The 23,295-nt window shown below is 35.4% G+C and overlaps 1 protein-coding gene across 4 annotated transcripts; it reads left to right on the top strand.

Moving 5' to 3' along the window:
* Positions 1–167: 167 nt before the first annotated feature.
* On the top strand, positions 168–17,454 carry LOC103983282 (AT-rich interactive domain-containing protein 5). Of its 4 annotated transcripts, XM_065105562.1 has the most exons (14): positions 168–592; positions 672–875; positions 2,184–3,361; positions 3,442–3,481; positions 4,812–4,864; positions 6,283–6,328; positions 8,987–9,079; positions 15,175–15,294; positions 15,365–15,395; positions 15,490–15,565; positions 16,391–16,457; positions 16,613–16,663; positions 16,812–16,904; positions 16,993–17,454. In XM_065105562.1, exons 3-14 carry the CDS (start codon positions 2,187–2,189, stop codon positions 17,095–17,097), a joined length of 1,950 nt encoding a protein of 649 aa, XP_064961634.1. In that variant the 5' UTR covers positions 168–592; positions 672–875; positions 2,184–2,186; the 3' UTR covers positions 17,098–17,454. The 4 variants fall into 4 exon arrangements, with proteins under 4 accessions (XP_064961634.1, XP_009398786.2, XP_009398784.2 ...); XM_009400511.3 differs by lacking the exon at positions 672–875 and having other exon boundaries at positions 15,175–15,273; XM_009400509.3 differs by lacking the exon at positions 672–875 and having other exon boundaries at positions 2,176–3,361.
* Positions 17,455–23,295: the final 5,841 nt, after the last annotated feature.

Raw genomic sequence — 23,295 nt, 5'->3', positions numbered from 1 at the left:
CTTAGACCTGTTTTAAATTTATTTGTTAATTTATATCTATATTTTTTATTAACAGAACTACAGTTTATCTTCAACGGAAAGACATTCGATCGTTTCTTACTTTGGCAGGGTAATGGTTGCGGTAAGCTGACGTAGCGGTAATCGTATTCCACAATCGGGCTCGTGTCCTGATGCAATTCATTCCCCCCTTTCTCTCCTATTTCGGAAGGCATTGGTTTTTCGGCCTAGGGTTTTTTTGGAGCGAAGGAAACCCTAAACGCCATTGGAGCTGCTTCGAATAGGATCGTTGGACGTGTCTTGATTCAAGAAATCTCTTCGGCGACGGATTTTTTGCTTGTTTCGTTACGAATAGGATCGTCGGCCGGCGTTAAATCTCGACCACCTGCCTCCGCCACCTGCGTCGCGAAGCCTTCTTCTTCACCGGCGAAGCCTTCTGCCTCACCGGCGTGGACTGTGGAAGTGGCTCTGCCGCTGCCCGAGCCCACCTGCGTCCACCAGACCACCACGACCCGTCGCGCATCCTCGGGCCCTCGGCGACGTCACCGACGTCCGACGAAGCCTTCTTCTTCACCCTCTACTGCTACGTCGCAAGGTACCACGCTGACCCGCAGTTTGCCCGCTTCTACTATACTATACCGAACCCTATGCGATCCTCTCTTGCTGCTTATCAGGGCCCAGATTTCTTGTTTCTGGTTTGATCTTTGGGTTTGGTCCCAGATTTCCCACCCTTCTCCTCTCCGGATCTTGATTTGTCGCAGGGCTTGTTTCGTATGAGATCTGGTGCCACTTGCTTTTGATATCCCTGGGTGAATTCGGGTGCATAGAACGAACTTTCATAAGAAAAAGTCTTCCAGTTCAACCATAAAAAATCATAGGTATGGCTCGCATGGAATAGTGCTAGATTTGAGAAGCAAATTGATCAGGGTGTTCCTCCTATAAATAAGAAGTTTAGAGGACACAGATTCTTTGCGTTCTTCAGATTCTGGGACTGTGGTTTAACTATTGTCCTCTCTCTTTGCTTTGTGCAGATTATTAACTAAAACAAGATTCTGATTTTTTTTAACACACAGATGAACTCCTAAAAGTTTTGTGGATCCTGTTCCACACTAGTGTCAATGGTATCTGACGTCTTATTAACATACTAAGCCATCTAAAGAACTTTAGTCTTACTCAGGCTTCAACTGTTTAAAACATTCTTCAGATTTTATGTGCATATATTTCGAAATTGTATTTTGCTGTTATCAAGAAACCACAGACCATATGCTTTACTTGATGTTATATGAAACATTCTTCAGATTTCATGAGCATATATTTCGAAATTGTATTTTGCTGTTATCAAGAAATCACATACCATATGCTTTACTTGATGTTATATGTTACATATGTTAGAGATCATTTCCTTGTCCAATTTTCCTGAGCTCATATTATATGATATGGTTTCTGTACTTTTCTAACATATTGTTTTATTATTTTGTTTTTTGTGTTCCAGAGATGCTAGGCTCAGATGGAATTCTTGAACTTTATAATGAGGATTGTTATTAGTGTTAGTACTATAAACTATAAAGCTCATGTTAATCGAATATTTTATATATATATATATATATATATATATATATATATATATATATATATATATATATATATATATATATATACACACACACGTGTATCTTCGCCATGTCTGTGTCCTAATTTTTTAACAATGATGTATCGTCGTGTCCGTGTCCCGTTTTTGTGTTTCTTAGCATGGGTCGCGGAAGATTCCTCTGAATCTGGTTTCTTCAGTTCCATTGATTTATTTGTCCATATTGGAATTGTTTGTTGGTGTTGAGTGATTTGATCGTCCAAATTTATGATTTTCTGATTTATTTATTAGCAAGAAATCATCTTCGTTGATAGTGGTTAGGTTCTTGGAAGAGCAGGAATATTGGAATCTGTTGATCGTGTAGGGCTTGTGGCTATTGCATTGTTTTGATATGGTCTTTCTGCTCTTCTTGTTGGACCTTTACTTCTAACATCAAGATACCATTCTTACCATAGATTGCAAATAGGGATGCAAAGAGCTTTTGATAAATCACAGTTACAACAACATATAGATCGTGTACAATTTCTGTTTGCCATCATAAATTTCTGCTGATTTCTTTTTGTTTTTTTCACTTATCTTGGCTTCTTGAGCCCTTTAGTTAATGATGGCTGAGCCAATGGCTACCGTCGGTCCAGAGCAAGAAATGCCAGTGCTTCCTGAAAACAAAGTGACTGATGCCAAAGATGATGGTGGGGACCTTCAAACTTTGCCAAAGGACCACACAGACAATCAGAGCTCTCAGTTGGGAGCGGAGCCTGATTTGACCAGGAAATCTGAATCTGTCAAGATCGCTGCCGAACACGATATATCCACGGAACTGGACGATACACATTTGGACAAGCCAACAGAGGAGACACATTTAGAGAAGACAACAGACAACACACCGTTGGAGAATTCAATGGAAGAGATATCCTTTGAGAAGCAAACAGTCGAGACACCATTGGAGAAACGAACAGATGGTGCACCGTCAGATAAGAAAACAGATGATGCACCATCAGAGAAGCAAACAGATGATGCACCATCCGTGAAGCTAACAGGTGATGCATTGCCGGAGAAGCAAACTGATGATGCACTGTCCGTGAAGCTAACAGGTGATGCATTGCCGGAGAAGCAAACAGATGACATGCCCTCGGAGAACCAAACAAATGACATACCCTTGGAGAAGCAAACAAATGACATGTCCTTGGAAACACAAAGAGATGAATTGTCCTTGGAGAAGCAAACAGATAACACGCCCTTGGAGAAGCAAGCGGATGACACCCCCGTGAACAATCAAACAGATGACAGACCCTTCGAGAAACAAAAGGATAACACATCCTTGGAGAAGCAAACAGATGACATGTCCTTGGAGAAACAAACAGATGATGCATTTTTGGGGAAGCATACAGATGATCAAGTTATCATGCCAACGACTCATATGGAGACCGATTCTGACCAAAGTGGCATTCTCAATGTCAAGGCTGAAGCAGAGAATGGGGCTGCAACTATAACATCAGAAAATAAGACCATATCAGCAGTGACTGATGTGAGGGAGCCTCATCCTGGAGATAATTACACCAAAACACCCTCAAAAGAGGAACAGACAGCAGGAGATAATTCAACCCCTATAGAGGGCTCAAATCAGTCGTTCATCTTTGAACCCTACTCAGATGGTGATGATTCTGGCACAGAGGAAGAACAGGTTGCTTTCATGAAGGAGTTGGAGAATTTCTATCGGGAGAGGAGCATGGAGTTCAAACCGCCTAAATTTTATGGAGAAGCACTCAATTGTCTCAAGTAAGCCGTGGTTCATCCCTTTGACGTCTTAATTTAAAGTTCAAACTCCAAAAAAGGGTTTTTGGTCTTTTCTTCGGCAGGTTGTGGAGAACAGTTACTAGATTGGGTGGTTATGATCAGGTATGTATGATGTTTTACTTTTCGAAACAATCACTTCCTTGCTTCCTTGGACTCTATATTAGTGGGAGCCTTGTGATTCGGCTGCCTGTTTTCTAGATATTGCTTAGCTATGATTTTTTTATGTTGGTTTTTACAACTGTTCTCCATTACTATGCTAAAGTGGTTTCCATTTTTATTACCTTTATCAAAGAAAATAAAATCTTAGTCAGCTTTGGATGTAAATAAGAACAGCCCTGATAGGCATATTATGTGAACTTCTTAGATTAAGTTCCTAATTTGCAGTATGTATTTTTACTATGGTGTACATTCCTGTCTCTTGTAGGACATGATAGTCATATTTATTTTATATATACGAGTTTGGCATCGCATGGGCTGCATAGCTTTATGCAGAGTGAACATTTAACCACACATGCATGTGGTTGCTCAAACTACATTTTGAAACAAAGTGCTGATTAATAATTAAATTCAAATATATGTCAAATGTTCAGTTGCAGCATTGTGTATGAGAGTCCCTGACATCATTTTTACAGCTAAATTGCATTTAATTTCCACTAGTTGAAATGTCTTGTTTGTCATTCTAGACATGCAAACTTTCAGTACATGGTTCACTGGAAGTTAACTGTTAGATTGAGGGATATGAGCATGGATGTTGGTGTAGGAACATATTGGCAACAAGAGTGATGTCTTAGTTAGAAACAATTAAAGAGATCTGATCACTCTAGTTTGAATAGCAAAATTTCTTAAATGGCAGGAAATGATTCACAAGGTTGATACCAGATAGTTGGGAGATATGGCTTTGCACTGTATCATTTCAACCAATAACAACAATTCACAATTTTTTTAATAGTTATTCCCTTTGCTTTCATCTTTAATGACTATCAGAGTAACAATTGCTGATCAATTATCAGTTTGATCAACTTAGTGCTTCATATGAGATTTAGGTGATAAACTCATCTTTTTATATTGCTCAGAGCTCTAGCTAGTTACATTTTTAGTTGGCTATGGATCAACACACTTCACCTGCATTGCCTCATGTTCCTTCGAAATTGTTCAGTGATTTTGCTTGTCATAGGACTGATTCTCCACATGGATCAACACACTGCAACAGTAAAAACAAAGTTGTAATATTAGTGGATCCTTGTGACCAGGAAAATATGACGTGAATGCTAGTAACTAGTTACCTTTGCCATGTTATTTAAAACAGGACTTCACTGTACACTGAACTTCTTCGATTCTGAACATCTGGGTTTCTATATGTGAATGTCCATTTAGCAGTTTTGTAAATTTTTTTTTAATTCTGGTGCTGACATAATTGACCTTTGATTGCTAGGTGACAGCATGCAAGCTTTGGCGTCAAGTTGGCGAGTCTTTCAAACCTCCAAAGTAAGCCTTTATGTCTTTCATTGTTGTTCTTATAGAATTGTTTTATTTAGACATTGGTCTTAAAGGAGAATTAGAGGACAATTTTATGAACATCTAAAACCCAGTCTGATCAATTTATCATCATTTTTCTACATTAAATGGATTTAAATTCATTTACAATATATGCATCCTTGCGAATGTTCGTGCAACTGGTTAGATCAATTATAATACACTTGTAAGGTCTAACTGAGTGGAATGGATCAGCTTGGCTACCTCAGCAGCATTTTGCATGTCATTTAGTGTTGATATTCCTTTTGCCAAGTGTAATGACTCATCAAAGAACAGGGTTCCTGTTGTTTCCAATAGGATTTGACAATCTGAAAGTGATCATCAAATACTTAATGAAATTTTCATGAATCCACGACTTAGTCTAAATCTTTTATATGAACTACCAGCAGAAATAAATATTATTTCTTGAGTACTAAGTCGTGGATTCATGAAAATTTCATTAAGTATTTGATGATCACTTTCAGATTGTCAAATCCTATTGGAAACAACAGGAACCCTGTTCTTTGATGAGTCATTATCCTAAATGGTCTAAATCTTTTATATGAACTACCAGCAGAAATAAATATTATATGAACTTACATAGTCTAAATCTTTTATATGAACTACCAGCAGAAATAAATATTATTTCTTGAGTACTATGTAAGGGTAAATCAATTAGCTGCTGAGAAAACCATCCTAAATGGACACCTAATAGCAGTATGATATAAGTTGTACAGACAATTGAACTTGGGAAAAATAAACTATCCTATTCCAGTAATCAAGTTATGTTAGTTGTTTTTGTATAATTAAACTTTGACATTAGTTAAATATCATATTTCTTAAATAGTATCAACAGACAAATGAAATAGGAGAAAATAACTAGGATTAATATGGTGAATTAACTTTTTATTTTGATATTGTATTGTTGTCTTGAAGATTTCTAATTTCTAATTAATAGTTGGTTGTTTAATAGGTATCCTGTCAACTCAAACATTTCATTTGGTAGTGTATTTTTTTTAAACCATTCTTTGAAAAGATTTCCTTTTTGATCTTCTGCTGCACCATTGTTTATCAATACGGCCTAAACTAGTCACTTAATGAGCAAGACAAACAGTTCGTAACATGGATGAAATGTACTTTTTATTAGCCTTTATTACATGAAATGTTATAGATGAAATACAGAGATGATTATGCTGATGAAATGCACCTTTTATTTGCCTTTATTACATGAAGTATATTATAGATGAACTACAGAGATGATTATGCTAAAAGTTCACAAGGAAAATATAAGCAGCAAACTGTCTAGGAGTGTGGTATTGCTACATCAAGTGGAAAAGCATTGTTTTTCTTGGGGGGATATGAAGTATTAATAGATCTCACTTTCTATGCAGGACCTGTACAACAATTTCTTGGTCATTTCGAATTTTTTTCGAGAAGGTAATGCATTAGATCATCATATTACCTTAATCTACTGTCATCAATCTTGGCAACTTGCTTTAGATGTTCACTAAGTAGTTCAGAGCTCAACTCTGCATAATTCTTCATGATGATTAAAAGCTGTTTTGCCTATCAACTGTGGGGCTTTTTAGTGAAGGAATTATTTCGTAAAATTTCAAATATTTGCGTATAATTTAGACTAAAATATTTTTTCTTTACAAAGTATTGTGGGCCATGTCTATATGTTTTTTTATTGAAAAGCTGTCAAACAATAACCTTTTTGCACCGATCTTTGTCTTGCAATCTTTTTTAGTACTGTGTTTTTGTTTTTTCTAAATGCTACGAAGGGGTCAAAGTCCTTTTAAATATGTTTATGGAATATGGCATCTAAAAGCCCACTCGTGCATTGTGTGGTTGGTGTAGAAGACTGTTCAATATTTGCTCAAACTGGTTGTTCAACAATAGACAAGTAGTTGGATATTCTGCTATCTGCTTGTACATTTATATCCTTTACATTTTTGGTGTATGTATTGTGTGTTCCTTATAGTTAAACATTAATATATGTTCATATTTGTAAGCATGGTTTAAAAAACCATGCTTGTCAGCCAGTACTAGTATGACAACTCTCTCTTTTTTTTTTCTTCTCTCCTGTCACACTTTCTCTCTCCTATTTTCTCTTTCTTTGTATCTCTCGTGTGTTCCTCTGCCTAATCTCTTCCTCGTGTTGGAATGTTTGCCTCCTAATTTTTCTCAACCAGTTCTTTGCCTCTCCCTCTGCCTCATCCTCCATCCTCCATCCTCTTTTCTCTTCCTTTTTGGCCCAGATAGTATTGACCCATACTGAGTTTCATTACATTGATCCTTACCGATACTTTCTGGTTCAGTCATCAATTGAGATCGAAATTGAACCGAGATTTTAAACCTTGTTTGTGAGTATGTAAATATGTAGATGTTTGGGTCTGGGAAATTAAAATTTATCCCAGACTCTTATAGATATACACCTACAATGACAATGATGACAAATGGTGACCGTCGCAGATACACATTTACAACTACGGCAAATTTGTAGTGTTCCAGAAAACATAATAGAGTTGCACAGACATGCAAACCCCCTTAGATGTACAAAAAGAGTAAGCCATCGTGTCCCAACTATTCATGGAGATGGGACATTATGGACTATTTTTTAGTTGTATCTGTGAGGGTTCACACTTCTGTACAATTCTCTTCTTTATCTGCAAAAAGGTTTGATGTTATTTGCTAAAGCTTGATAGTCAATCTAAGATTTCTTCATTGTGCTTCTTAATAGTCAACTATGGTTTACACAAGGTGTTCCTACCTGCTATGTCTAACCATGATGTTCATGACTTAGTGTTTTCAATATATATCTAGAAGACCACTTTGTCATCATGTATATGGCTTCCAGTAGACATCGTAATTATTCCCAAACTTGTAGTTTAGAGTTTGTATTGACTTTAGCTCACTTGGCATACAAAGAACAATTTCCGCAAGTATCATGTGGCGTTTGTTTTTTTAGAATGTATTGCTATTAGTTGTACCATCTTGATCTACTAATATTTAGCTTAAGAGGATCACTTGGATGTATGAAAGAATATGTTGGCAGCATTAACTTAAATGTAAAATGAGTGAACTTAATGTTGGTCCGAAGTCAACATTTGTGGATTTTTGAGAAAGATTATGTTGGTGGCATTAACATGCAAAAGAGTGGACTCAATGTTGGGGTCTATATTGTGTTTCGAGCTTGGGTCTATATATACTAGTGGAACATTCCCTTTCCCTGTGTCGGGAACTCTAGAAGTTAAAGATGGTGCTCCATTGTCCGAGAAACCTACTTTGTGGCTGCACTTTTGAATAAATGAATTGGCTTAGGAGCAAGCTGAGCCAACTCAGATGAATGTGGTCCTCCAGTGTTTCTTTTATCATATCACTTTTAATGCTTTCTTCTGTTTAAACAGTTAGATATCTTCTTTTAGGAAGTATAAAGTCGCCAATCACCATCAAATTGGAGAAAACAAAGATTAAACTGAAGTAAGATCCAGTTGGCTTGTGCTGGTCATGCTTTTACACAACATGAGCCGACACTCCATCATGGCATGAGTACTTTAATATATTGAACAACATACTTCAATGGGTGCCTTTTTACTCGTCTTCTCTTCTTTGGCATGGAAAATCATGAGATTAACATAACAATTTAAGAGAGTGAATCTGCAGAGATATGCACTTAGTGTTAATGTTTTCTTATTGTTTTAACTTAATTACTCGAGGACTTTGGCATCAAATCTTGGAGTTTAATAACTCCAATTTCTCTATGCTTATATTTTACTAGTGATTAAAAGTTTCTTCAATTGTTTTAGCTTCATGGATATAGTTTTGTGTCTTGAAAATTGAATTAATGCTTAAATAAAAGAAAATATCATCCATTTTTGTGCAATGAGGCATATCATTCAGTTCCCTAGTTTTAGTTTTAACTTGGGATAGTGGTAGCCATAAAACTAGCATGGATGCAGTTCTATAAATGTTGACAATAAAATTCCTTTTGGTGTTTAATTGCCGTTTTCAGCAAATATAAAAAAAAGGTGCATTTTTGGTCAATATTACTCTATGTGCATTGTTGTTTTCTTGTTTTTGACCCTTATACAGGCACTCCTTGAGTACGAGAAACATAAGATCCAAACTGGTGAATTAAAATTTTCCATGGCAAATCTTCCAGGATCTATGAGTGTTGATAATCAGGTAAAATTTCATTGTTTTTCTCTGAATGTAAAACCTGTACGGTGTAAACCTATGGATGAAGGCATATTGTTCATACATTTATTATTCTTGTGACCTATAAGGGAGTTAATCATTGTGCATAAGATCTATTGTTACTCTCAATCACCATATTCAACTTATTGAGGTTCATTTTAATGACATGATTTATTCTTCTAAAGGTCAAGTATTTTGACATGTTTTGTATATTGTGATCTTTTCTGACTACCGAATGTACATATTGAGATTATATTATCTGTTAATTCCACATCAAATTTGTGTTCATAATTTATTCTCATAAGAGTCAAGTTTTTAAGGGTCTGTGGTTTGTTATTTTTTGTGCCAACTATTGTGCATTTTAAGATAGTGTACCTCTGTCATGCAATGTCCAATAATCAATCTACATCAATCCATCGCTAGCTACGTCTGTGCCACTCTACCGAATGTACCTTTGTCATGCAATGTTCACTTGCTTCTTTTTTATATTTTTTGTTTTTAGATTGATATGTATTCTCATGCCCTCTGATTGATCTAGTGATCCAGTTGATCATGCTAATCTTGAATCTATTGTCACTACTGAATCACAATCCCGATTTTGATGCCAATGCTAATATTCTAAATTATAATCTTTGGCTACAAGTTGAAACATTTGCAACAAGTGAATTACTTAGCCGTTGAGACGACAATTCAACCTAGTCATAAATCGTTCAGATCTTTTTAGGTAACTGGCTGTCTAAACAGTGCATTGAAAAAAAAATGATGAACTATAAAAGATCCTACAAAATGGAAGATATTTACCAAAATGAAACGAGGTCAGAGTAGACTTAATCATTAACTATAATTAAAATAAATCCTTCAATTAAGAGTGGACTGCACCAATTTGATTTTGCTTCAATAAGCCACACCCTATTATGGGTTGAAGGTGACTCATAACGTTCGAAGTGCTCAACCTCCACAGACTGGTTGTGATTGTCAATGTCTGAGTTTGTGCATTTGGATTGTTCAGGAAATCCACTCTACTAGAATCAGCTGGGATGCACAAGTCAGTTGAAATCTGAAATGGGCTATCAAACTTTGTGAACATTTAGATGGGAAGGCCATGCAACCTGATGTATACAATGCTTAAAAGTGGAAGCCTCTCTCTCTCTCTCTCTTTTGCTCTCCCTCTCTTGCCACTTAACCAGCCAAAACGTGGGCTTCCCTGCCTACTTCATCATTGGCAATCTGGCATAGGTCATTGGAGCAATGGTCTCAGTCAGTTTAAGCTACTGGCAAAATGGGATGATGGACTTGGCAAGGATAGGGCGAACAACGGCATTGTGATCCACCCCCTGAAAAAGTGAGTTCCATGGTGCAAGGATGATGACAACAACTACAATGACACATCTAGGACATCTCAACTATTCGAGGTCAGCTATATGGACCTTTTGCCGTCATTGAACTCTGTAAAAAGTGGTATCCTTAATAACAAATCATGGTTCAAGAACAACTGAGTAAGATTAAAAGAATTGTTGACAGTTGTTCCAGGCCATATCCCAACTGAGATCATCCAATCTAAACCATTGAGACACAGCAGGTTAGGGACACCATTTATATGTGAAATCAAGGGTCCATTGTGGCCTCTAGTCTGGATCAAGATGTCTCCATGTTTTAGACGAAGAAATGGTTCTATCTAAGTAATTTCTTTTTATAGTTTTAAGGAACTCCAATAGTATCATGAACTACGAAGAAGAGTTTGCTTATAGGATCTTCGAGACATATTCATTCAATTTGTTGCTTGGCTGCAATCGTTGTTCTTGTCTAATTAATTTTGAGCTCTGGGTCTTTGGTTTCTTTGGTAAGCTTTATTATGACAGGTTTAGAAAAAATTGTCATAGCTATTGGTTGATAGCTCTTCTTGCTGTTTATTGTCTTATCCTCCAGAACAATGGCTTCTAATAAAGATTGTTTAATTTCATACTCTTGCCTTCTATGATTTCCTTTTTGGTCTGGCAGAAATGAACCCAATTATGTTGGTTGTGGTTACTTTCTTAGTTAGATCAATCCTAATGATTATTTAATTGCCCTATTATTATTTGTTTGTTCTATGGTTTGGGTTAAGACATGGTTTTATGTGAAAGAAAGGAGAGGCCAGAGGCTTCTTGCCCAATTGAGCTGATACTAATGTATCAAGAACTGTTATATGAGACAGCAATATAATTTCCATGTTACTGAATCTCTTAACAAAATAATTGGAGTAAGAGAAGATTATTTTCTGGAATTACACCTAGGTAACTTAAAACCTGAAACCATGATAGTGTCCAATCAACAAGGTTGCAACAATTTAATTAAGCGTAGATAAATTCCTGATATTGGTTGCTCAATCTTCTGCAAACTTCTGGGAGAGTATCAACTTAAGCTATTGCATTGTCTGAGATAAAAGATGATGTATTCTTGGTTGGCAGATGCTATTTATCATGTACTTCAGTCCATGTTATTTCTGGAAAGTGCTAAAGATAATGATGGAAAAAAGGAAGATTGTAAAGGAAAATATCAATACTGAAAGAATCAAATCAAGATTGTTTAAACTTTTAAAGTCCCGAGTAGTAGGACAAATGCAAGAAAGCCAAGACTGTAAAGGAAATTTTAATACTGAAAGATTCAGATCCAGATAGCATTGAAGACCCCAGTACTAAGACAAAAAAGGCACCAAATAAAGAATGTAAAGATAAGTAGCCTGGGGCAGATATGGAAATGGGTGCAGATGTTAGTACGCGTAGGAGGAAGCAACTATCTTTTCTGTAAGATGTGGGAGAATCAAGGAAAGTTTGTATCTTTTTTGTAAGAGGTGGTCCTTTAGCTATTAAGCATGCTTATCTTTTAGTTCACTTATCTTATCTCTTTCTTTGATACTTGATAAAAATAAAAGGGTATATTATAATCAACAATAGTCTGATAATATATTGCTGTGGTCTTAAAATATAGTAGATTGCATCTGAACATCCTGGAAAAGATGCGCGTTCACATTACGGCTTGAGTTCTGAGTTGGTAGGCTATTTTTTTAGGATTGTATTCTGGCTTCTAAAGCATGCCTTTTTTACTATGAATTAAAGGTTTGGCATGAGGCCAGCTACCTAATCCTTATTTCACAGGAAAAATGAGCTTTAGAAAAATGTACAGTTGTATAGATTCTGCTGAGCACCTGACCTGCACACACATCCGACACGACCCATAGGGTGTGATCTGAGAATTTAGTTAACCTTGGCTAAAGGTGGAAGAGGATGAAGATTATTTCCAATCACATGATTATCAGAAGATTGAGATGATTTGATGGACCCATTATCAACTTAGAATGGTCCTTTTGATTGATCCAAAAAGATGATAGACATTAAGGCGATCTCGGTGACTATTGGTGCAGAAGTGAGGTGGTATTTAGTTCTTTATGTAGACCCTCAGGGATCTCTATTGAGCATCATATATCTAGTAATTTACAGCTAGATATCAACTAAAACTTATTGAACATTATAAGAATGTGAAATTAATATGCTATATTAGGTCCATATTTCTTACTTAAGTTGGTTGCCAGATCTAATCTTTCAGGATCTATTGGTAATTTAATTTGCAACTTTTACTTATATTATTTGGTTGTTTAGCTTGTAATTAGTGTGGATCATCATAGCAAGTTGTGAAGTACTGGTTTGTTGTTTGTTATAACATCCTGATTAGAATGATTACCAGCTTCATCGAATGCCTCTGGTGTGCTCTCTCATTGCATATTTGGAGACTTTTATTGTGGATTTAGCAGATGTCTGAATCAATGTTAAATAGCACAATAAACTTTTTTAATTCCCTATGAGTTGCCTTGGAGGGCTCTTTTTTGGAAGAAAAAGGTTAGTTAAGAGAGCATTTATTGGCTGATTGGAATCTTAACATCCTGTTTAAACAACTCTTAAACGAAAAATATGACTAATCATTACAAGTTCCATAAAAACTGCTTGCAATTTAGAAAATAATTGGAATTAACCTACTAAGAAGATATATACATTTGTGTGCTTAAATGGTACCAAACGCAAGTCATGAAATCATTGACAACAAATGTAAAAGAAAGTATTAAATTGATTGCATTAATTACTAAAGGACAGATATAGGAGGCTAACTACTTAAAGAAAGTAATAAAAACAGGTAGTTTTTTTTGGAAGACATAACGGTATACTCAGATAGCAACACTAGCACAGTTTGGACTGGATCACCTTGATCATCGAAATGGTCAACGGAAGTCAAAATTTTCGATCACTGTTCCTCTTATAACTGTAGGATCCTTGATGTTGTATTATAATCTAAAATTGCTGAATAGAGTTGAATGTTTGCACCAAATAAAGGAACTAAAAAAGGATCTAATTTGGTGTAACAAAGTAATTAAACTTAATCAAAAGAGATTTGGGAAAGAAAAAATGAGGTTAAAATCAGATTATGCTAATTGATAAATCTTCACAATGTACCATAAGAATTTGAGTTCATTTGTTAGCTCATTTATGGCATAGATAATAAGCTTATTTCTTAGCTCATTTATGACATAGATAATAAAAGCATCTATAAAAGATCATTACTTATCATGGAGCATAATTCATAAGAATCATTATCAGAAAAGTAGTCAACATATGTAATGTTGATATTTATTGTTGAAGCAAAATATTCAGAATGTCTTGAAAAGAAAAGACTGATCATCCTTTACATATGAGCCATGTTACTTGAATATGTAGCTGCTAGTGGATGAGAGTTGCTTATGAGAACTTCACATTAAGTTAAGCTTTTGGGAAAGGTTTAAGAAAAAAAATTAGAGTTTAGGATTGGCAATGAATGCTACATAAATAGAATGTTGTCAAAATCATAATTATAATGTTAACTGATTACAAACGTATTTTGCAATCATATTTTTAGTGTGGTTCACAAAATTAGAGATGCTCTAATTTTTGGTCCTCATGTGCTATAACCACAAGGACTCATCTCATTATTGGTAATTGAGGGAGTAAGACTCATCTCATTCATTTTCATATTGCAAAATTATCATATATAGCTGCATAATTATAAAGAACATAACAAAGCTATGTTCTAGTGTCGTACTTTCATCATATGAGATCTAGTGCATCTATGGAGAAGAGGTTAACAAGTCTCTTGCCTTTTGTTGTCCTTTCACTAATTAAAGGCACAGTTAGTAAGATTTAAATTAATTAGAAGAAGATGGGTGAAGGGCTCAAACAACGGATACAGAATATGGTAGATGGAACAGGTATGATTGGCCTTGGATTGGGAAAAAGAGTCCGGAGGAAATGAATTGTTTAGGATTAAATGGACACCTGATGGAGATGCTGACAGATGGTGGTCTAGAAGTGTTCTGCAGAGATCCAATTAAATTTATGGTCAAGTAGAGATAAATACTTGCCAAAATCAGCAGGAATTCTGTTCAGTAATGTGACTAATTCTTTTATTGAGTTTGAATATGAGAAAATTTCTCTGATAATATGTTATTTACCAATTTTTGGAGAGGAAGCAATTATTTTTCTTTTATCATATAGCAACTAGTTTCTAAAGTGGATGACATGTTAGAAGTTTTTGGCTGCCAGTGTTTCTCATTAGTTTACTGAATCTGAACATAATGATTTGGATGAGATAGAGGTATCATTGATAATGATACTTTGGCAAGTGACTTTCCTTGGATTCTTGATCAAATTAGAACTAATTAGTTGCAAATAACATAATCATCTTTTTTTTTTGCATACAAAGCATAGTGTACTGTGCCTTGGAGGATGCACAAATTAGAACTAGTCAATTTCAAATAACATAAATTACTCTTAGTGGTATTCAGACTTTCCGTCCTTCCATGGTGCTGAGTGTCTTATAAGCATATACAACAACAACAACAACAACAAAGCCATTAGTCCCAGCTATTTGGGGTCAGTTACATGGATCTTTTGCCACTATTGAGATCTAGTCTTATAAGCATATGAATTATATTTATTTAAACAATCCCTTACCCTAAGTTTGAATTTGTACGATTCAGTAAGTCCTTCCCAGATTTATGATTTTATCATTTCTCATTATAGGTAGGTGGAAATCAAGGGTCAGGTTCTGGTAGAGCTAGGCGGGATGCTGCAGCCCGAGCAATGCAGGGATGGCATGCACAACGGCTACTTAACGGAGAGGTTGGGGATCCAATAATTAAGGTTTGCATGTATTCTAAAGAAGTGCTACGCATGGTCTTCCCCACATACTGATGCACTCTTTCTCTTGTAGGACAAGAACTCTCTTTCTTTCATGAAGAGGGGTAACTAATTTAAGAGCATTCTTTTATTTAGGTTGATCATTTTGCTTGAATAAAAGGGTTCATCTATTTACTTGTATCGCTTTACCTTGTATAGGCACATTGAAGAAGAGAAAAGCTCCAACCCTAGAGGATGCAGTAAAAGTTGCAAAAACAGACCCTGTTAAACGACAGTTAAGTCCGTTTCTTAGTATTTGTGCAATTTCTTTCTCAGACAACTTTTGTTTTTGTTTATTCAACTTTACAAGAAACTGAAATTTGTGTATACAATCTAGAATTGTGAATGCCTGAGGTTATCAGGTACTTTTGATGTCTAACTTTTCTATTTATTTTGGTTGGCTATTGTCTTGGAAAAATCTGAGACATCTGGAACATTGTTTAGACCTCTCTAAGTTGACTTGCATAGTTTTTTTTTTATATTATGTACTTTCAAATAAAAATAGAAGAGACGTTAAATATGCTTTGTTACTTTATGCACACGTAACAAATTCAAGTATGCGAATGTGATGAGTCACAGTGAGTGCGTAATTTGTATATGTTTACCTGGACTGTGGTTAACCATAGATATTGACTAAGGACAAGACTTGTATATCTGCAAAATTTGAAATAACAAACTTGTTGCAAATAACCAGTGCTGATTCTTTGATGCCTATTGGTTGAAAAAGAACAGCCACAGGATATTGCAGAAAGTGTTTTGGTAACAGACTTTTTTATGAACATGACCTTGCTATAGTGCTCATTCCTCCCTCCCCTACCCCGCTTCCCCATCTTTCCCCTTTTCTTGATTATTGATGTCATATATCACCTGAAAGAAACAAAAACAAAATTTACAAGGACTAGATTTTCGATTGATTATTTGATCATTCACTTTGAGGAGTTGATCTGAATTTGATCTCCTTTTCCTTGCTGCATGTTTGGCATGAGCCTTTGTGAGTTTTTCTAGTTGCCTAATGTTATTCACTCAATAAATGATTATAGATTGTGTTCTTTATGTGCAGAGGGGATGTAATAATTACTGATGCCGGTGCCCCTGCAGACTGGGTGAAGATAAATGTTCTGAGGACTGTAAGTGCAAGCAACAGATTCTAACCCTTTTTCGTATTATTGTTTGTCTCCAGTGTAGCAGCTTCTATTTACAGGGAAGATGTACATAATGAGCAGAAACATATAGCACCATTATGATTTTCCTGAGTACTTGAAACTAATGCTTGTTTCTGCAGAAGGAGTTCTTTGAAGTCTATGCCCTAGTCCCTGGGCTTTTGCGTGAAGAGGTACAGGCCGCACTCTGTTGTCATCATTCTTGAATTTTTTTAACTGTAATTTGCTAGTTTGAAAGCATTTAGGTTATGGGTCATTGCTTGTAGCTTGTTTGCAAACCAACATGCAACAAATAATGGACTCATTTTTGGTCGTACATAGGTGCAAGTTCAGTCGGATCCTGCAGGACGTTTGATTATTTCTGGCGATCCCGAGCAGCGAGATAATCCTTGGGGTGTCACCCCCTTTAAAAAGGTTGGTATATACTTTATTTCCAGGGGATCAAAACTGTGTGATATTTTCTCTGAGTTACCAACAAAATCGGAACCTTTTTTTCAACCAGGTCATAACCTTGCCTTCACGAATCAATCCACATCAAACATCTGCAGTAGTTTCCTTACACGGCCAGCTATTTGTTCGTGCGCCAATTGATGAATCAGATGTATGACACTGGAGAGTTGAGGGTCTCCCTTTTCCAAGTGCTGAAATGTCTTAGACCTCACCAAGCAGTGCCAATTTGAATCCATCACATGCTACAGGTTTTGCCATAGAAGCTTTAGGCTGAAGTGAGAAAAAGACTGAATGATATGCTGACTTATCGACTTGCAAAGACAACTTACTCTTTTACTCTAAGGTGGTAGTCGTAGTTACGTGCTAGTGTTCGTCTTACTCGTCAGTTGTTTGTCATTACTCTTATAGATAACTGGACCTCGAAACAGTTTGTGTTGTTGCTCTTGTAGTGAAACCTGACGACGTTAATCTTGACTTGTAATATCCTGATTCAAGAAAACAAGGACTTTGATGATGAGGGTTTCTCCATCATGTCAGTCTGATCATAGACTTTTGCCACGCGCTGACGTTTTTGCCTCTTTGGACTGCATCAAAAGAAGTTTCTGCTTATTGAAAAGGACATCATTTTGGTATCTATTAATCCTCTGCGTCTCAATGCAGCCGATTGCTTGCGCAAGTGGATTCAAATTCCACATCTCTGTTCGGATCTCTCTTATGTTTTTAAGAGCTCGTCATACTGCCTTCCCTATCGATTGATATGGTCTGCATCCTATGCTTCGGCAGAGTAGTCTTGAGACTGAGCACGAAACGTGTTTGCAGTCTTGCTAATACCCGCGGTGATCGGACTCCGAAGCCAGCAAAAGAGAGGTAGTAAGTGGACCTTCTGGTGAACTTACTGCACAACGGCAGTTCGTCAAATGGCCTCGTAAAAATTAAAACACTACAAAATCACCAGAAGTGCACGTCCATACTCTCACCTGCGGTGACGAGACTCTGGATCCATCACCGTCATGTCGGTGAGGGGTCTATCATGTTCAACCTTCCTATCGTTGACGGGCTTCAGTGCCTCCAAAAAAATATTAAATCACTGCAAAATCATCAAACTTTCATTACCTTGATGTAACAGTACATGCCACCACTGTCGATCGAAGACTCAACTCAGCTTGCAGTGCATTCTCCTTTTCTTTCGTTCACAATGCATACAGAGTCGTATTAGCTTTCTTGATTTATTCCTTTCATTAACTGCATGATACTAAACATCAAACATGACCTGCTCGTCACCTCGTCGTTACAATTGCTCGTCTCTTTATGCCAAATCCAGAGTGTGGTGTAATCAAATAGTTTATTGTGCTCACGTAGACGTCGCAACAGTATGTAAATTGTCGAAGTTATCCTGCTTGCTGCTTGTGAGATACTTGCCTCGCTACCATCTTTTAGATAATTCATCGAGAAACGCGCTCGTAGAGCGGAATGCAATCCATCTGTTCGAGTTTGGTCACCGCAGGTTGGAGTATCATCACAGACATTTGACGATTTTAGGGGGATTAAACTTCTTTGGAGGCACTTTATTCCACCAAAGACAAGTGGTAAGCACACGGGAGGTCTCCGAATCTTCCGCACTTAATTGAGTCCGGTCACCGTTGTGACAGTACTATCACCGACATTTGATGATTTTAAGAGGATTAATTTTTTTTTTGGAGACACTTTATTGCACCAAAGACAAGCGGTAACCGCACCGAAGTTCTCCAAATCTTTTGCATGTGTTGAGTCAGGTCACCATACGATTAAGTATTAAAATTTTTTTAGTGGCACTTAGTCCAACAAAGCACCGGCGGTAAGTTCACCGAAATGTCAATATTCTGCGACTAGAAGCTCGGTCACCAAACATTACAATATGATCGTACAGAAGGTATACGTTGAAGGCACTTAGTCGAACGAAGGACCGGCGGTAAGTTCACCAAGAGTCTCCGAATCTTCTGCAACCAGAGAGACCGGTGACAATATGATTAATGACGCTTTAAAATTTCCCAAGTACTATTTGTTCTCTACGCACTTTATCCAAATAGGGGAAGGTGGTAAGGTCACCTAACAGATTTCGGTCACCGCTTCGATGGTATCATCGCGTCCGTTCCACAATTTTGCACGGACTCGAATGCCATTTGATTCTAATCTTAAACGAAAGCACGTAAAGCAATAACATGATGTCATCGGGAATCGAAATGTCACCTATTTTATCAAGATTCTCATTTTTCGTGCTTTCCTTTCTCTTATTAGTTAACTATTGAATTGAAGGAGATGTTATTGTCATTGTTTACATTGGATTCATCGGTCATTCGTGATGAAGACTCGATAAGTGAGCAGCATAAGCTTTTTGACAACGACATATTCTTACTCAACACAATTGGAAGGAAGAAGGTAATGATTAGATAAAATTTTTGACAGATTATTATAAAATTCTACTCAAATCCGATTTTTATCGTAATCTCATCGAAATCTCTTATGATCCCTTAAGAACATAAAAAAAAAAATGGATTAAAGAATATATTTAACTCATGATCCACAAGTAGTCATTTTAGTAAATATTTAATTAATAATATAAATTATAAATATAGACTTTATAAGTGTTGAATGGTCAAGCGATAAAATGGACCAAGATGGTATGCCATGATTAAAATTTTTCACCGGTGCCCGATATTATTACGGAACAAGACAGCAAACCAACCCTATACACTACTCCAAAGACACATTCACCCATATGCCACCCAAATAACTCCAGAGAGCTATGTTGATTAATACTTTATAGTACTTTACAGAGCTAGAAATCCCCTTAAATGACTGCTTGGATAGTTTATTTTTGGACGATTCTACCTTTGTGATAACTATATAACCTATATTTACAGGCCTAAACGACCATAATAGTCAACCAAAATATGGCTACCAAACCTACTATAAGCCTTTTACATGTCGTGCAAAGTATAAATAAAACTAAAAGACATAGATATACACAAGCATTACATCAAACATTTTGTTAACAGCTTTATCTGTAACATTCTAAACACCCTCCTTGAAGTCTTTGCAGACACTGTATCTCCTCACATTTGCTGAATATTCAATTTTCTACTCCAATTGCAATGCGCATCTTAACACCTAGAAGCACTTCACCATTATTGTTAAGTAGTCGAATTATGATCCGCTACACTATTTCAATTCGCCAACGACTCTCACTCTAGTATAGGATCGATAGAGTTGTGTTGATCTTTATTGGTTCCTGTAGATCCTTCAAACAAAGAAAAATACCTTCATTTGTTAAGCAGCAATCCCTCAAGCATCTTATGCCACTTGAACTGGGTGGTTATCTATTGTAACTTTAACGAGCTTTGGATTGCAGGCTTTAAAGTTTTTGAGATTTTTTCTCAATAAAATTTTTCTATCGATTTTTCTTCTACTTAGTTGTCACCTCCAAATAAGATTACATCACTTACGCTTTCGATTGATATTTTATTAAAAAATAAAGTGGACAGTAACCTCTCAATAGCTATCGATCACTATTGGTGAGGATTAAATCATTATTATCTTCTACTAAGTTTTCTTGAATGGTCTTTAAACCAGTGCATAGTTCATTTGCTCGACAAATAAGAGAACTGGTGTACTTGGTTTCACTCATTATTTTAAGAGTTGAGAAGACAAAGGTTGCTCAACTTCTCCTGCTTCCTCGAGGATTGTACTTCATGCATCGAACTGGTTACTGGCCTTCATTTGTTCTTTGCTTACACTTCCGAAGTACCCAAAATGTTTGCACCCTTGTGTTGAGTTAGCTACTGCGATTCGTCTTCTTATTGCCATCGAACTTTTAGAATGCAAGAAGTTTGCTCGAAAAGAAAAAAAAATTTCTCCATGACTTGAAGCAAATCTCTAATAGTTTTGGTCCCCTATGAGATTATACTATCTTCTTCTTCATCTTTGTCACCTACTTATCTAAGTAGAAAAGGTATAACACCACATATTGTCTACTTTGTTCCTTGGTTGAGTACTCCTGTATTGACATAAAGTTCTCCACTTTTGACTATTTTGATGAGAAGCTTACTGACACTGGTCTTACGAAATTTCCTAACTTGTATCCTTCAGTCTTAACTCGATAATTTGGGTTTACCTCTATATTCTCTTTCTCCTCGATTCCTTTTATGACCAGGTGCTCTCCCTCCATGCAAGCAAGGGATCGATGGCTCTATAGAAGTCATGCCTTTGAAGTATCATAGTGTTGCCATGCCCATGATCCTGTTAGAACCCTTTTTTTGAGCTTTTGAATAATGTTTATTGAGTTTATTTAGTTCAATTGTTTATTGAATCTGTTTAGTTCAGTTAGAATCAAGTAGATGTTTATTTAATATTTATTTATTATTAAGAGTCTAAGTCCTAGTGGACTCTAGGTAGAACTCTATAAATAGTGATGTAACATTTTTTTTAAATCAATCAATCAATGAAATGTTATTCCACTCTGTCGACAAACCCTAGGAGGCCGATCCCCTCAAAGTGATCAAGGAGGGTCGATCCCTTCGAAGCGATCAAGGAGGCCGATCCCATCGAGGCGATTATTATCAGTCCCTTTTCTCCCCTTTCTTCACCTTAGGATTTTATCATTTAGTATTAGAGCGACGATAAGATTTTAGGGTCTTATCATTTGGTATTAGAGCCTTATCATTTCATCCCCTTTTCTATCATTTCTTTCATTTCTTTTAAGATAAGACTTTAGAGTATTATCAATTGGTATTAGAGCGACGAACCTTGGCGTTCTCGCGGTAGTATTGCCGTAATATATATATATATATATATATATATATATATATATATATATATATGTATAAATAAATAAATAAATATATATATGTATAAATAAATATATACATATATATATAAATATATACATACATATATATATAAATATATACATACATATATATATAAATATATACATACATATATATATATATATATATATATATATATATATATATATATATATATATATACATACATATATATAAATATATACATACATACATATATATATACATACATATATATATATATATACATACATACATATATATATATACATACATACATATATATATATATACATATATATATATACATATATATATATGTATATATATGTATATATATATATATATGTATATATACATATATATATATGTATATATATATATATATGTATATATACATATATATATATATATATACATATATACATATATATATATATACATATATATATATATATACATATATATACATACATATATATACATACATATATATATATATACATACATATATATATATATATATATATATATATATATATATATATATATATATATATATACATACATATATATATATATATATACATATATATATATATATATACATACATATATATATATATATATATATATATATATATACATATATATATATATACATATATATATATATACATATATATATATATATACATATATATATATATATATACATATATATATATATACATATATATATATATACATATATATATATATACATATATATATGTATACATATATATATATGTATACATATGTATATATGTATACATATGTATATATATATACATATATATATATATACATATATATATATATACATATATATATATATACATATATATATATATATATATATATATATACATATATACATACATATATATATACATACATATATATATACATATATACATACATATATATATACATACATATATATATATATACATACATATATATATACATACATATATATATACATACATATATATATACATACATATATATATACATATATATATATATATACATATATATATATATATATATATATATACATATATATATATATATATATATATATATATATATATATATATATATATATATATATAAGAACGCCCGCAGCCACTCCCCTGCTTCCCAAGCCGCAGCCTTCCCCTGCTTCCGGCCAGCCCACCCGCCGCTGCTGCTATCCGACCAGCGACCACCATCGCCCCGCTTCCTGGCCAGAGGCCAACGCCGCCCGTCGCCTCCCACGCGAGCCACCACCGCTGCCCCCCTCCCCTTGCGTCGCAGCGCAGCCGCTCGACCTCTCCTCCTCGGCGATCGTTGGTGACGCTGCTGCCAGCCGCGCCACCAGCGCTGCCTCTCCACCGCCGCCCGCCTCCCCTTGGGTCGCAGCCGCAGCGGCCGGTTGTCGCCCTCCTCGCGGCGACCGAAACAGGGCAACTCACGGATTG

This window comes from Musa acuminata, chromosome BXJ2-4 (assembly GCF_036884655.1).
Source record: "Musa acuminata AAA Group cultivar baxijiao chromosome BXJ2-4, Cavendish_Baxijiao_AAA, whole genome shotgun sequence".
NCBI classification, from domain to species: domain Eukaryota; kingdom Viridiplantae; phylum Streptophyta; class Magnoliopsida; order Zingiberales; family Musaceae; genus Musa; species Musa acuminata.
The sequence above is the reverse complement of the archived record's forward strand: the minus strand, read 5'-3'. Positions and strand labels throughout refer to the sequence as shown.

Coding starts and splice junctions, on each gene's coding strand:
- LOC103983282 (XM_009400509.3), top strand. CDS start 2,187: ATGATGGCTGAGCCAATGGCTACCGTCGGTCCAGAGCAAGAAATGCCA. Junction 3,482..4,811: donor GATTGGGTGGTTATGATCAG/GTATGTATGATG, acceptor TTTGATTGCTAG/GTGACAGCATGCAAGCTTTG. Junction 15,396..15,489: donor TCTTTCTTTCATGAAGAGGG/GTAACTAATTTA, acceptor TACCTTGTATAG/GCACATTGAAGAAGAGAAAA.